The 16,251-nt window shown below is 44.4% G+C and overlaps 1 protein-coding gene across 1 annotated transcript; it reads right to left on the reverse strand.

The window, feature by feature from the left end:
• Positions 1–3: 3 nt before the first annotated feature.
• mrap2a (melanocortin 2 receptor accessory protein 2a) lies at positions 4–7,930 on the reverse strand. Its single transcript, XM_080006035.1, has 4 exons — positions 7,728–7,930; positions 5,581–5,680; positions 360–754; positions 4–127 (listed from the first exon to the last, which is right to left on the reverse strand). Exons 1-3 carry the CDS (start codon positions 7,834–7,836, stop codon positions 364–366), a joined length of 600 nt encoding a protein of 199 aa, XP_079862161.1. The 5' UTR covers positions 7,837–7,930; the 3' UTR covers positions 4–127; positions 360–363.
• Positions 7,931–16,251: the final 8,321 nt, after the last annotated feature.

Consider the following 16,251-nt stretch of genomic DNA (forward strand, 5'->3'; position numbering starts at 1 on the left):
CACACACAGCCTGGCTGTTGGAACATTATCTGACCCGGGAGGAGGTTGATTTCTGCTACTCTCACCCCGCTCTCCTGCAGGCAGTTGAGGCGGAACAGCTGTCACCTTCTGAATGTCTTCTCTTGTTCTTTAATTTAAAAAAAAACATTGTCTTTTACATGTGACTTTTGAATTGTGTTTGTTTAATTTATTAAATTAAGTGGGGAAGATTTCTCGCTGCTTTACGCACTGAACACAGACCCCATTGTTACAACAATTATTTAGATTTGCTTTTATTTTAATGAACATTAAAATGAAAAGGAAAGTTAATGAATGATAATGAAAGCTAATGGAGCTTTTAAGTCATATATGGTGACCACCTTTTTAAGATGATTGGCAGCTCTGGCTTCCCCCAAGCAGTAGATCGTCCTCCCCCGGAGTGGAGCTGTGCTCCAACTGCACAAAGTTCGGAATGTCAAAGTTTGCCAGGAGCGCAGTTCCGCTGGTGACCATGTTACCACCAGCACTGCTTGCCTCCCCCTGGCAACAGAGTCTGCTGCGCCCGGCCGGGACTGGTCCTACCTTCGGACCCCCATTAGTACCAGCCCTGGGACACGGGGCTCTGGAGCTCACCTCTTCCTCCTCATTTACGGAGCACTGGAAAACGGAGCGGGAGTCGAGCAGGGGGTGGGAGGCGTAGGCCGCGTTGCTTTTGCGTGTCTGCAGGTTGAGGTCCTCCACACAGCTGGTCAGGTGGGCTCGCTTCTCACCACATCTACATGCAAACGGAAAAAGAAGAGTTACGAGTGCTTTACGTTGAAGTTTAATGACAGAACCATAATATTAAATAGGCGTATGGATGTTTGAGTTTGCAGTATTACGTGTAGGGATTTCCAGATCAAGTTTTTTTGCCCAGATATCTAAAACCTATTATATTTCCTACAGTTGCACAATGCATACTTCAAATACATTTAAGTTATTTAAATCAATCCAATGAATATGCGTGACAATTAAATAGCTCCGCAATGCATTTAGGAAAATAAATGCCCGCATCCAAGCTGTTCCTTAATGTTTTTTATTTATTTTACAAAATAACAAACTAAACAAACAATCGTTTTTATATGGCTCTTTTCACAATTCCACTTGATGCCGCTTTTTTTTCAAGTAAACAAACTAAAATATCTTTTTAAATAGCTCTTATCAATTCCACTTAGTGCAGCACTGTAGTAAAACTAGAACACTCAAAATGAGTAATCTGACCACAATTCCACATTGAAGTGGTGTAATAGCTTTCAGTCAGTCACAACAAATAAACATCACAACTCTGCTTAGTGCAGCATTATAGTAGAACTACAAGTAAACAAATCCCAATTCCACTTAAGAGCAGTCTAGCAGCTTAACTTGAATGGAACAAAAAAAACAAAACAGTTTTGACTTATTGGAGTAGCAGCATTACAATAAAACCTGAATATCAAACTTAAATTGCAAGGCACTCTTTATCAAGGAAGGTTAGTTCTTAAAGTGCTTTTCTTGGGAGCTGCTACAGGAGTTTCACTTTCTCGTTCTCTTACTTTCACTCTAAAATGAAGTGAAGGTTCTTTTTGAGGAAAATCAGCAGACAGCCAGCGCCTCTTCTCATCAATGAGGTTTGAGACGGCACTAAAGAGTCTCTCCGTCCACGCCTGTGCAGACGGCACGGAGAGACGGGGGTTGCAGTAGCAGCCATTGAGGGGAAATTGTGTGGCAGTTGTGGCGGTTCTGCAGTGGAGTGTCTGACCTTGGGATGGTTTCGCGAGGCAACACTCCACCTGAACAGCTGCTGATGAGGCGCTCACAGATGCCGTCTGTCTCACTCCTCAGATCTCAAAGACGAAGGCTGCCGCTTGCTGTGATCTGACGTGCATTTTTCCACAGGCGCTGCCTCTGACACTTCACTGACGTCCCTCCTCACCTCCACCTCCTCCACCTCTTGAATTAGAGCATCCTTAGCATGCCTCAGCTTGTCTGAATTTTGGAAGTATCTGAAAATAGATCAATTGTGTACATTAATAAAATAAAATCATGTAACCCTTAATATACTATAGCTATCTACATAAAACATATATAACTAGAAGGAAAAAATGAATTGGCTTAAAAGATTGATACTGGTGACCTACATTTGATTCATAATAAATTAAAATAGACTTTACCATAGCATTCAAAAGGTACTAGACTTGCCTGTCTTTGTATCTGGGATCCACCAAAGTGGCAATGCAGTAGAGTGGCTCAGTGTAAACCTGCCTGAAGCTTCTAGGAGAGTGCTTTTCATCGTCTTGATTCCCTGGTCAGTGCTGTGCTCTCGAGAAAGAACACGTTGAAGGACCATTGTTGAAGGACCATTATGGCAGGGATCACACCGGCTGCAGTCTCAGCGCTCACTGCCGCCGTTAGTTCATCAAAGGGAGCTAAGACCTCGACTGGCTTCTCCACTACTGTCCATTGGTTCGCCGTCAGCGTAGCTGGAAGGTTGTGGTCAGCTGACACTGAGAGGCGCTTTTCCACCAGGAGGCCCTGCACCATGTAGTGAGTGCTGCCCCACCTAAACTTTGACATCGTGCTGTAGGCGCTCGGCTGGCATTTTCATTTCAATCTGGATATCTACAAGACGTGCGCAGGGCTGTGGTGAACGGTTGAAGGGCCCTACAATCTTCCTTGCGTTAGCCAGTGTGTCTGTGACGCTGCGCTGAGAAAGCAGCCCCTCGTGTACAACCAGCGTGTTAGCGATGCAGTCCAGTCTTGGTACCCCCACATCATCCATTGCTTTTTTCTTATTTCTTGCATTGTCGCGCAAAATGACATGAACCCATTGCAGGTCTATTTCTCAAGTGTTCAGCATCTCCTCGATTGTCTATTTCACATGCTCTGCTGTGTGAGACCCAGGAAACTCCAAATATCTGCGGTGAAGCCAATAGCAGTCACATCTGATAAAATACATCGTAGGTGGTCAGGAACCTTGTAAAGCTCTGGTAGGGCAGAGTCTGAAATGTAGTGTCGAGAGGGTAGGGCGTACCAAAGGACTCCAAAAGACGACGAAAACCTGTATTCTCTCCCACGGCGATGGGTTGGTCATCCAAAGCGATGAATCCAATTACCCTCTCCGTAACCCTTTTTGCCTTGCGCTGTCGAGGAAATTTCTCTCTCCTTTTAAAAGTATCCTCCAGTCTTTGTTGCTTCGGTGCAGCCTTGGCCTGAGTTACCTGAGTGAACTCCCTTTATTCCGTTGAGTGTTTTTTTTTGTTTTGTTTTTTTAGGTGGAGTATCCAATTGGTACTATTGAATGCAGCTCTGTTACTACCGCCTCGCGAAATGCTCACGTTGCCGACAAGACAGACAAGTGGCTGTTGGACTGCTTTCGTTTTCCAATTTAAAATATTTCCACACTGCAGACATGTTAGCCGCGTCCTGCGCAAATGCGCTTCGGCGTCCTGCTGCCGTAAATTGTGCGCTGCGTTTACAACACTCCGTTTACGATGCTGACGTAAAACAAAGGAACGGGCTTCTATAACAGATACTGATCAGTTTGCTCAGTCAAAGAAATGCCTTGATCGGACCCGATACCAATCTTTGAGATCGGATCGGGACATTGCTAATTACATGCGACATTAGTTGTTAAATCTTGCACGGTTTAGGCAAAAAAAGTTTTTTGTTGTTACATAAGAAGAAAATGTAGAACTGCCTCGAACCATGTGTAGCAAAAATAATCAAAGCCTCAGAGGTCTAAAAATGATATAACCGAACTTCCGACGTGGCATTTAAGAACCACAATGAAATATAAAATAAGAAAATAAATCATATAGAAACTACTATTATAATAATAATTATTATTATTATTATTATTATTATTATTATTATTATTATTATTATTAATAATAATAATAATAATAATAATAATAATATAGTCCTCTTCATTGATGTTCCCTGAGGCCCAGTAATCAAAACAGATTAAAATCACACACTTATCAACGTCGTACATGCAATTGGTAAGTTTGACAATGGAAGATTAAGCTTTGTACGAGGGATTGCTGCTCGTGCTGTAAGGTGAGAGTGTGTCTTAACACATTTGCAAGATATGTTTGCAGAGAGTGATCAATGACTGATCATCCAGTTTTTGACTTTCGGGAGAAGCCCTTATGTATTCATGTTATAACCTGCAACCACATCTCACCCACCGCCCCAGTCCAATACCACGTTATCTCAAAGTCCTCCCCACCCTCGACTTCCTGGCAACGGGAACGTTTCAGAAAAATCTGGGACTGGGCTGGGATTTCACTACCTTCCCTGAGCCGTGCGATCCCCAACGTTTTGAATGTCATAAGGCTGATGTCTGAGTATGTAAAATTCCCATACAACAATCATTGTATCACTTCCAACAAAATTGGAGCAATAGATAACACCCATGTGCGCATCAAAGCACGATCCATGGAGTCTATGCAAGACACTCATCAAAAAGATTACTATTATCTGCGATGGGGAGTACAAAATACTTGACGCTGTTGCATGCTGGCCAGGAGATTCCCACGATCCCAAGTTTTTGATCATTCCGTAAGCTTGGATATATTTCATTTGCTGTAAATACCTCACTTTTAGGTGATAAGGTCTGAAAACATGGTTGATGACCCCACTTGCCCATCCAGAAACCCCTCAGGGAGAACGGTACAATTCATGCCCACACATACACTGTGGCCGAGCGCACCAACGGGCTGCTTAAAGGCCATTGGATGTGTTAAGACGCAGCCGGTGGCAGAATTCTGCACAAAGAATTCTGCCACCGGCACGAAGGTATGCGGGTTCCTCTGACCGGCTGTTTTCCTCCCATGATATTGCAGTGGATCGTGGCATCCCTTTATCACCAGGACCGGAACCGCAGCCGGACTCCATGCCGCATGAAGACCACTTGAATGTGGGAGAAGCTTGTAGGGCTGCGCTCCAGGCTCGCCACAAGTTTATTCAATGCTTTTAATGTTTGGTTAACATGCCCAATTAACAACATTAATTATCTAATATTTATACTTATCCAAGCAGACCGTTTGGAATAAATATTCTTTCTGATCTCGGGACTGCCCTTGACATGTTGTAAATTGAAGATCAGATTCAACTTTTTCAAATAGATTTTTAAATCCATAAATCTAAATCCATGCATGAACACCCATTTCTACTCGACAGGAGGAAAACCCAGCGTGATGGGAGCGGGGCACCAACAGACAGGCTGCCTGTTCACTACTTCAGGGACATGGAACGCTACATGGCGGCAGGGGACCAACGCCTCACATCTACTGAGCTGTGGACGAGTTTGATGAAACATTCATCTGCCCGACAGCTGTGCAATACCAAGATGGGGATGCGCTTTCACCAGCTTATGACAGGCAGCAGCCCAACAACTCAATTCAGTCGGTTGCCCAGAATGCAGCCGCACCCAAAATAATACAAATAAATAGATGTATCTACACATTTATGTGCTACAAATGCTGCTACGTGTACAGCAGTTTTTTGCCAGACAATCATTAGTAAACCTCCTCTCAGGTTTGTTGTGAAAATAAATCAATGAAAGAAGGAAACGCTCACTCAGGATGTGGAGCTCCGGTCTTGGTCAGCAGAGTCAGAACAAAGAACATGAAGATGACGAAGACTGCCAGGCCCACCCAGAAGCCGATCACAATGGAGTCTGCACCAAAAACAAAAGGAATGGAAGGGTTAATAACATTGAAGCCAAGGAGAAGTAATAATTGGTTTGTTGTCTCCGGTTGGAAGTATAAGTGTGTGTGCAGCACGTGCCCATGTAACCGATATAAATGAAGTTATCGCCCTGTGTCTGTCTACACTTGATGTACAGTGAAAGTACAAGAACTATGCTATTTTAACAGCAAGGGAACAGTGTGTACATGGTATTTTTTTTGCTATGTCCAACCTGTTTCTTTGGTGCCCTTATGTATTTTTCACTTCATGCCTTTCATCTAAAATAATGATTGTTGATCTTTGCTTACCTTTAAAGAGATTCCAAACCTGCAGACACATATTTCTAAAAGGCTACAACATTAAAGTACCTGCTAAGTGGAGATAAAATTGTGTTATGAGTCTGTCACATGGAGAAATTTGTCATTAACCACCCAACCAAATTGTAATGATTAAAAAAACAAAAATGTCTGTATATAAAATTAGGGTTCAAATTTGTGAAAAAATAGCAAGTACTCTCTGTTCTAAGACGCTGTGTCCGCTATAGACGCTGAAACAACTCGTGTTAATTGCATAATAATATACAGTATAATCGTTTACATCGGAGTCACTTCCGTGTTTAAATGTTCTGCTGAACCCAGTCCTGTGTCTAGTTGCTCACTTCAAAGCGCCGCTGTCTTGCTGCGGGACTCCCCGCTCCCCGTTGCTGGCTCCTCCGCAGTCCAGGTCGGGGCTCCACGGCCTGCTAGCATGCAGCTAATGCTTACGGTTCACAACGCCGGGGGGTGCAAAGCCTTGGCATGAGTCGAGGAGCTCCCTGAAGACGCCTTTTACTCGGGGTGTCTATTCCCAAAACTGCGTTTTTATCCCAAAGTGCTCCGATTCCCACCTGGTCTTAATATCGTGTTAGGGGGAGGGCCCACGCCGAGTATGACCCATCCAGGTCACCGAGTCCTGATTTAGCCCCGCCCAAAAAATCCTGAACACAAAAATTGGTGTGAAACACTTTAACGCTCTTAACTCCACAATTCGGGACTACATCTTCAGTCCTCTCACATGTTTCAATGGCTTTCTAACGCGTGTAATGTTTTGAGAAACAAGTCACTGAATTCACTTCGCCAGGACTTAAAGGCTGGAACGCAGCGACGCCCCAATGAGACAGAACTGCAATTAGTGTTTTTAACTGCAGCTGTGTTGAGAAAATAAAGCCAAAATATATAATATATAGGAGGAATCAGTGTGTATACAGTACTGTATATTTACAGTATATATATATATATAAGGCTCAAACAAAAGACACTTACTTTGGTAACCTAACTACAAACTCTACAGGTGATACAATTCAGAGAGGAACCTTTATGCTACAGAAATACAGTTTTATATATATATATATATATATATATATATATATATATATATATATATATATATATATATATATATATATATATATACACACACACACACACACACATATACAACACACACACACACACACACACACACACACACACACATACATACATATATATATATATATATATATATACATATATACAGTATATACACACACACACACGTTTTTTTATTAGGTTGTCACTCTTGTCAGTTAATGTGTTCTCACAATATTTTCGAGATGAAATTACATTTGAAAAACTGCAATATCGAGATGACGCTGGCGAAAAACACGTCCCTCATACTTTTTGTACAGTCGTATATAAAATAATATATTTGCACTATATTACAGAATAGGAGGGACTCACTTTTTATATATTGGAAAGAATATAACCATACTTTCCAAAACATGTATTATTTAGTAATATTGAAAACACATTTTGTTTGTTTACCTTGACAAGTATCCGGATTACGCAACACATCCACCCGACACAGACTGTTTGTTTGCCCTAAAGCCGAGGTCCAGGATTCATAAAACAAAGACATTTGGGAAAGGGAAAAAAAAAAAAAAAACAACAAACAACAACAAAAACAACAACAATGATAAGAAATAAAAAAAGCTGCGTTGGAAACGGGGTTCTCACATCGGTGCGCCGCCAGCCCCTCGAAGGACACCGGCTCCTCGTCGCCGCCGTAGTACTCGTACCTCCACTCGTAGTGCGGCTCCACGGCGGACCCGGACCCATTGGACATGCCTGTCCCCAAAAGTGATTACGGGGGATGGCTTTTTTTTTTTTTTGTTTGTTTGTTTTGTTTGTTTTTTTTAAGTCGCAGCGGCGTAAACGTCCGCTGCACCGCACTGACGCGCTGACCTGCGGGGAGACGGCTCCGTCCGTCCGCTGCGGCGCTGCTACCCCCACGGCAGGACGAGGAGGAGTGTGCGCCGTGGAGCCGAGGCGCGTTTATTTCCACAGCACGTTTCGGCAACAAGGCAATTCGAAATGTTCACATTAAACATCAGAAGCATCGGGACAAAATGCAAAGAAACACATTATAAAAGGACATAGAATGCATAAAGTTCATATATATATATATAAAATAGAAAGCATAGAATACATAGAATGCATAAAAGTTATAGTGCATTGGAAGAAATGAATCAAAGAAACCTTGTTTTACTCTTTGTTAACAGTTATTTCGCTTATTCCCAGAATAGAGTTTTGCCACATCAAGGCGATATCATGGCCCTGGAGATCGTTCAGTTATCTGAAATCACTCTTTCAGACAGGCCCAAGATGCCATAATACAGTGCGCACAAAGCCGCTAGTATTCAATATTATATACTGCAAGACAAAGCGCAAAAGAAACACATTGCAAAAGGAGGAAGATGTTATAAAGTTTAGAAAATAGAATACATAGAATGCATAAAATCAAGTCGTAAAAGTGACAGTGCAGTGAGAGAAATGAATATTTGGTTTAGTGAAAGGCAGCGGCGAACAGAAAAGTCTTCAGCCTTGATTTAAAAGAGGTGAGAGTTGCAACAGACCTGCAGTTTTCTGGGAGTTCGTTCCAGATATGTGGTGCATAAAAACTGAACGCTGCCTCTCCTTTCACCTTTCACTCTGGACCACCTGAGCGGTCCGGACGGTTCATAACGTGGCAGAAGATCAGAAATGTATTTTATCACTAAACCATTCAGCGCTTTACAAGCCAACAGTAGTATTTAGAAAATCAATTCTTTGACGGACAGGAAGCCAGTGTAAAGATCTGAGAACTGGAGTGATATGATCTACTTTACTGGTCTTAGTGAGCACTCGAGCAGCAGCAGCGTTCTGAATCACCCGTCCGACCCATCTTTTAGGGAGACCTGTGGACACCATTGCAGTCGTGTCGTCTACTAAAGATAAATGCATGGACACGTTTTTCCAAATTCTGCTGAGACATAAGTCCTTTAACCCTTGATGTATTCTGAAGGTGATAGTAGGTTGACTTTGTTATTGTTTTAATGTGGCTGTTGAAATCCGAAATTTGAGTCCATGACTACACCACGATTTCTGGCTTGGTTTGCGCTGTTTAATATGACCGATTGAAGCGGAGCGCTGGCTTTTAGTCGTTGTTCCTTTGGCTTCAAAAACAATTAATTCCGTTTTTGGGTTTTTTTTGTTTAATTGGAGAAAATTTTGGCACATCCAATTGTTGATTTGTTCAATGCACTTGCTCAGTGTCTCTATTGGACCATTGTCCCCTGGTGATGTGGTTATGCATATTTGTGTGTCATCCGCGTAGTGACGGTAACATATTTTGCTGTTTTCCATAATCTGAGCCAGTGGGAGCATGTAGATGTTAAACAGAAGAGGCCCCAGAATGGAGCCTTGGGGAACCCCGCAGGTATTTTTTGTCCGCTCAGATGTGTAATTACCTATAGACACAAAGTCGTCCCTGTCCTTTAAGTAGGATTTAAATCAGTTTAGTCCTGTGCCAGAAAGTCCCCCCCAGTTTTCCAGTGGGTCTAGTAATTTGTTGGGGTCAACCGTGTCAAGTGCAGCACTGAGATCCAGTAATACTAAGACTGAAATTCTGCCACCGTGTGTGTATAAGTGGATGTGTGTGTGGTCCAAATCATGACTGGGAGACATCAAAACAGTTTTGTAGCGCCAAGAAATTGTTCAGCTGCTGAAAAACAGCTTTTTCAATGATTTTACTTGAAAACGGGAGGTTTGAAATAGGGCTATGATTGTTCATTAGCGAGGTGTCTAGATTGTTCTTTTTTTAAGGGCGACTCCATGACGGCAGTATTGAGGACCTGTGGGGAGAAACCCGAGAGAAGAGACGTGTCGACATTTCGTAGAAGATCTGAGGCGACGCAATTTGAAACATTTTTTAAAAAGCCTGTTGGCAGAATATCAAGGCAGCAGGAGACGGAGGATTTAAGATGGTGTCGTCCAAGTTTTCACGGCTGATCGGATGAAATTGTGTCATGGTAGTTGAACCCATTTTCAGTGGACACAGGGACTGCACATATCCTGTAGCTGATACGGTGGTATGACTGCACGTCTAATTTTCTGGATTTTGTCGTTGAAGGAGGAGGCCGATTCCCCGCAGGCCCTGGGGTAATGAAGTTCAGGGGCTTCTGACACAGGAGGGTTTGTTAGCCTGTCGACAGTAGCGAACAAGGCACGCGCATTATTGTTGTTTTTGCCAATGCTGTCAGAGAAGAAGGAGCACCTGGCATTTCTCAATTCCAAATTCTAATTGCGAAGTCTCCTCTTTATAGATGTCATAATGAACGTGGAGGTTTGTTTTTTTCGCCACCTGCGTTCAGCATTTCGACACTCTCTTTTGTCTTTTCTTTACCAGCGTGGCATTTCTCCATGGGGATACTTTCTTACCAGAGACCAGCTTCGCCTCATTGAAGTCACCTTAAAATTGAAATGATCTCCAAGCTCAGTGAATGAGACCCAAGAGTGTGGTAGCCTGAATAAATATGTCACTGTTTTTTTTTGTGATAAACCGTTTTGTGATTATCTCTGTTTGAACATTTTCGTGCGCGGAGATGGTACTCTCAAAGAGAACACAGGAACGATCAGAGAGAGCGGCGTCACCACCACCTTAGAAATGTTCAGACCCCTGGAGATGATTAAGTCGAGAGTGTTGAGGCTCTTGTTGTGCGTGGGCTCCGTCACATGCTGAGTCGGTCCACATGCTGAGGAATTCCCCTGAAGAGCCCCATTATTCCAAAGAAGCAACATTTCCACAAGTTAACTGCTTTCCTTTGAGGGAATCGTTAAACAGAATACCAACTCCCTCTCCTTTCTTATGAAGTCCAGCTTCACTCATAAAACCGAGGTTGGGAGGGGTTGACTCCATAAAAGCAGCTGCACTGTTATCTCGGTCCCACCAGGTTTGAGTTAAAAACATAAAATCAAGTTTGTGCCTGATAATAAAATCATTAATTTAAAAAGTTTTTTTCCTGTCAAAGACCTAACGTTTGTTAAAGCTAGACTCGTGCTAGTGTGTTTTTTGGGGACAGGCTGTCGCTGATGAGGAATGGATGCTAAATTTGTTAAATTTGATGAATTGGTTGGGTGCCTCCTGCATCTAAGCAGCTTTGCCATTCTTTTTCTATGACTTATCGAGACGGGAATTGAGGAAGCCACCGTCACACACGGCCCCCGGCTTGTGCTGGGAACAGTCCAGAGCGCCATAAGCCTTGCAGCCTGGACCCAGCACATATCAGTTAGAGCGTCCTGTTTGTTGTACACAAATAACTGGACCTGCTGTGCTTTTATCAGAATGGGGAGACAGAGGGTGATTCTGATGGCGTCATGTAGGTAAATTAGGCAAATAAGGCAAATGAAGCCAAATACCCCGCTGCTTGAAACGGACCCCGAACCAGTGGTTGGGGACCTCTGCACTCGAGGACATTCCTTTGATGAAGATTGGGTTTATTTCCTACTTTCATCGCCACAACAGTGGAATTACTGTATTTCTGGTCAAAGACGCACCTTCCCTTGTACACACAGTGAAACGCCGGAGGAGAGGGGTGCGTCATGCGTCTCCGCCGATGTGGACTCCGCACACCGTTACCGGGAACATTTCTCTCTAATGTGTGTTCACTGTGCGACAAACTAGATTAATTTATATTTAACTTCATTGCTCGTCACATGTGAATTCATTTGTTAACGTTAGGAAAACATTTGTAATGAATTATGTAATTATATTTAAGAAAAACACAATCGAATAGCAATTTCAGCATTCAAATAGCAATTTTTTAAAATTCAAATTCTATTCGTATTTCGTTCCGGCAGCAATAGTCTACTTATAGAGAGTAGACTATTTATTATCTAAAATTTGGTATTTATTTATCTATTTATTTATACGAAACTATTTATACTACTCACAAAAAGTTAGGGATATTTGGCTTTCGGGTGAAATTTATGGAAAATGTAAAAAGTTCACACTACAGTGATATTATATCGTGAAAGTAGGGCATTTAAGTAAAAGCATGCAATGGTGATTTCCTCATCTCAAACAACTGAATTAAACAAAAGCCAACAACAGTGGTGGGTTTACCACAACAAAAAATGTCAATGTCTCAATAACTTGTCATGTGCCCTCGAGCATCAATTACAGCTTGACAACGACGTCTCATGCTGTTCACAAGTCGACTTATTGTCTGCTGAGGCCTGGCCCCCCTCTCTTCTTGAAGGGCGGCCCTCAGGTCATTGAGGTTCTGGGGTACAGAGTTACGAGCCTCTACACGGCCACTCAGCTGATCCCATAGGTTTTCTATGGGATTCAGGTCTGGAGAAAGTGCAGGCCACTGCATTTGAGGTGCCCCAGTCTCCAGCAGCCGTTCCCTAATGATGCCACCTCCATGAGCTGGAGCATTGTCATCCATGAAGATGAAATGATGCCTGTGTTGTTCATGCAGGGGCACAATGAATGGATGAATGATGTTATTCAGGTAGTATGGGCTTGTCACTGTACCATTCACAAAGTGTAGGGCAGTTCTGTATTGACTAGACACACCTGCCCACACTGTAACACCACCACCACCAAAGGCTCGTCTGGTGACAACAGTGGCTGATGCATAGTGCTCTCCTCGACATGTCCGACATCGTTGGCGGCCATCATTTCTGCTCAACGTGAATCGACTTTCATCAGAGAACAGCACTGAGGCCACTGGTCCCTCGTCCAGCGTCAATGCTGCCTGGCCCATGCAAGACGATGATGCCTGTGCCTGGTGGTGTGGTCAGGTATCCTTGCAGGTCGTCTAGCACGCAGACCACGCTGATGTCAACGGTTTTGAATGGTCTGACGTGACACTTGGGTGCCTGTCACCTCCCTTAAATGTGCCTGGAGTTGAGTGGCATCATCATCCGGTTCCGCAGGGCACTGTTCATAATAAAGCGGTGTGGGATGTGGCCAAAGGACGTCCACTTCTATGCCTTTCTGTGACTCTTCCAGTCTCTCTGTATCTCTATTGCAAGCTGCTGATGACACTCTGTGACACTTTAAGCTCAGTGGCCACTTCCCTCTGAGAACATCCTGTTTGAAGCCTCACAATGGCGAGGTACTGTTGATCAGTTGTTAGATGTCGTCTTGGTTTCATGATGTCAAAATGTGAACAGCGTGATGAAGAGGACTGTTTAAGTACCAATTCTAATTGAAGCAGGACATTTATGGATCAAACACCTGTTGTGAATTTTGCTGTTCAGCTCCTTGTTAGAGAACAGCAAGTTGTGCAAAAAGTACTGAAACATTGAACAGTTGGACATGTGCATTCAAAAGTTTAGAGAAGGTCAAATTAAGATCACCTGTCAAGGTTATAGTGCATTTTAGGTTCGTCCTAAAATTTCACCCGAAAGCCGAATATCCCTAACTTTTTGTGATTAGTGTATGTATCAGTATCTATTTACAGTTATTTAAAGAAATGGTGATCAGTGATTGGTAGTTGGGCACACCGTCTGGCAGGCATGCGCAGCTCAACCCGTGCTGCTCTCTGGCCACGCCCACACCTGCTGGCTGCCCGGAGAAGAGGGAGAGACCACGCCCCCCGCCTGGCGCTGTTGGAGCGGCATGATGCACGGTACTGAATAACCATATCATGTATTTTTATATGTTTCTCTCCTTTTGGCTGATGGTTTATGATTAGAAATTAAGTTGCTGAAAAGTCGCCAAGTTGACCACACCGGCACCAGCTGCTCCCATACAAGACGCTCACGGCTGCGGCTAGTAGTTGGAACATGTATCGCAACAGTTTTCATGTTTTGCGACGCGTGAGGTGAAGGTTGAAAGTTCAGACAGTTGTCACGAACAAAAATATATATATTTTGCGGTATTTTGTATGAAATAAATGGATAAAACAGAAAACATCATTAATGAGGTTTCCCTATTCCTCATTAAAAAAAATCGACTCTCTATCTCTTGTTCCTACCAAGGCTGCAAGGAATCTTGGTGTCATTATTGATGACCAACTGACATTCTCGGACCATGTTGCCGCCGTCTCCTGGTCCTGCCGCTTTGCACTACTCAACATCCGAAAAGTCAGGCCGTACCTGACCCAATATGCCAATCAACTGCTGGTACAAACCTTGGTGATGTCCCGTCTCGACTACTGCAACGCCCTCTTAACAGGCTTGCCGGCCTGTGCGGTGAAGCCACTACAGATGATACAGAATGCGGCGGCGCGACTGGTGTTCAACCAGCCAAAGAGGGCACATGTCACTCCGCTGCTCATCGAGCTCCACTGGTTACCTGTAGCCGCCCGCATCAAGTTCAAGTCTCTTATGCTGGCCTACAGAGTGATTGCTGGGAATGCTCCCGCCTGCTTAAATGCTCTTGTAAGAGCACATGTTGCCCCCCGGATGCTGCGCTCGTCAAATGAGCGTCGCCTGGCTCTGCCGGCCGTACAGCCACGGCAATCCAGGCTATTCTCATTTGTAGTTCCACGTTGGTGGAACGAGCTGCCAAAAATGACCAGAGCGGGGACCTTCCTCTCTGTCTTTAAGAAGCACTTGAAGACCCAGCTCTTCAGTGAGTACCTCCTCTCCTAACCTCCAATTACTTAGCACTACCTAGCAGTATTTATTGTTACACTAATGTTGTTGTTACACTAATCTCTGTCGCAATGTAGCTTGAATGTTATTCTCCCTTGTAAGTCGCTTTGGATAAAAGCGTCTGCTAAATGATTAAATGTAAATGTAAATGTTAAAAAAGCAACAAAGGCATTAACAGCATTGAAAACACTTGCAACGGGGACATTTTTATTTATTTTTTTTTTGCATTTTACAACCTGGGTTTAGAAAAAGCGCATGCTTTGGACTTTTTGGGGAAAGCGTGGGAAAATGTAAGTCAGTGTATCTCCATCTTTCTCCCTTTTTTCCCCCCTGCAGTTACGTTAGTAATTGCACTGGCATGCATGTCCACAAAAGGCTCTGGACAGAATTGTTGTCCTACCTTTCAAAAACTGTCCACACAATACATCTACTGGGGACTTACAAGGCATTTTAATCATGTGTGTGAATGTTATTTATTTATTTTAGATGTACAACTCCAGCCTAGATGCAAAGTGTTTATTTATTTTAGTTTATTTCACTAGTTTTTGTGGCCCTCCCTTGCTCGCCACCCGACTGTTGCAATACATCTTGCAGCCACGGGCGGCAGCAGTGAGCGTCTCGGCAGGGAGCAGCGGGCACACTGTAGGCGGCGAAGAAGAAGCCGTCCGCCCGACCGACACGGAATGCGGAAGTGGCCTTTTCTTTTCTGTCGCCTGTTTTTGGCTTTTACGCACACGTGACAACACTGCGCCACCGCGGCGGCTGCGCACAAACATGCGTTTGAAGATGGCAGTTTGTGTTGCAAAGTGCGCCGTGGTCTTTCGACTTTTTGCGTCGAAAAACGTTGGTCTCTTGTTAATGGCGGCGCGTCACCGCCCCCTGGTGGCCACCCGTCGAAAACACAATAATTACAATGGCATTCAGCAGCCAGGGGATGTGGGCTCGTCGCTGACTGGTTCAAAGTCCAGGCAGTACAAATGGCCATTTAGCCGAGCTGTAATTACACTAGTATTCTTAGTTTTCTACTTTATCGACAGGGGAGCTAAAATAAACGCATCAACACGAGCCGGAATCCCCTCCTCTGGGTGGAGGGTCGCGGTCCTCATTGAGTGCACCGCGCCCGCCTCTGGTGGCCGCCACCACTACGGCCGCAGAGGGGGACTCCACCGCCCTTTGTCCAGCCGCTGCCGCACCAAGCCAGGCCGAAGACCCCCCGGCCCCAGCTATGAGCGAGACCCAAGGCTCACGTCGGCTCTACGCCACCCCGGACAAGAGACCCTGGGCCGCGGCTCGCGGGACGAAACGCCGTCGCAGGCGACTATCCCGTCCGGCTCCACCTTGGGGCCTCCAGACGGACAAGAGGTTTGTCCGCTTGGACAACCTGGATGACATCTCCCTGGGCGTCCTCTGTCGCCTTGGGAACGGGTGCGGCGCCCACCCCTCTGTGGTTGCTGTCGGCACCACGTGGCGGTGCGTGGGGGCCGGACTTTCTGCAACCCTGTGGCTGCGTGAAGGACATTACACCCACCGCTCTACCGCTGTTTCAGCAACACGAGCCCGGCTCCGCAGTCGTCATTCAGGCCGACACATACAACATAAACAACCAACA

The sequence above is a fragment of the Zeus faber genome (genome assembly GCF_960531495.2).
Source record: "Zeus faber genome assembly, chromosome: 8".
NCBI classification, from domain to species: Eukaryota; Metazoa; Chordata; class Actinopteri; order Zeiformes; family Zeidae; genus Zeus; species Zeus faber.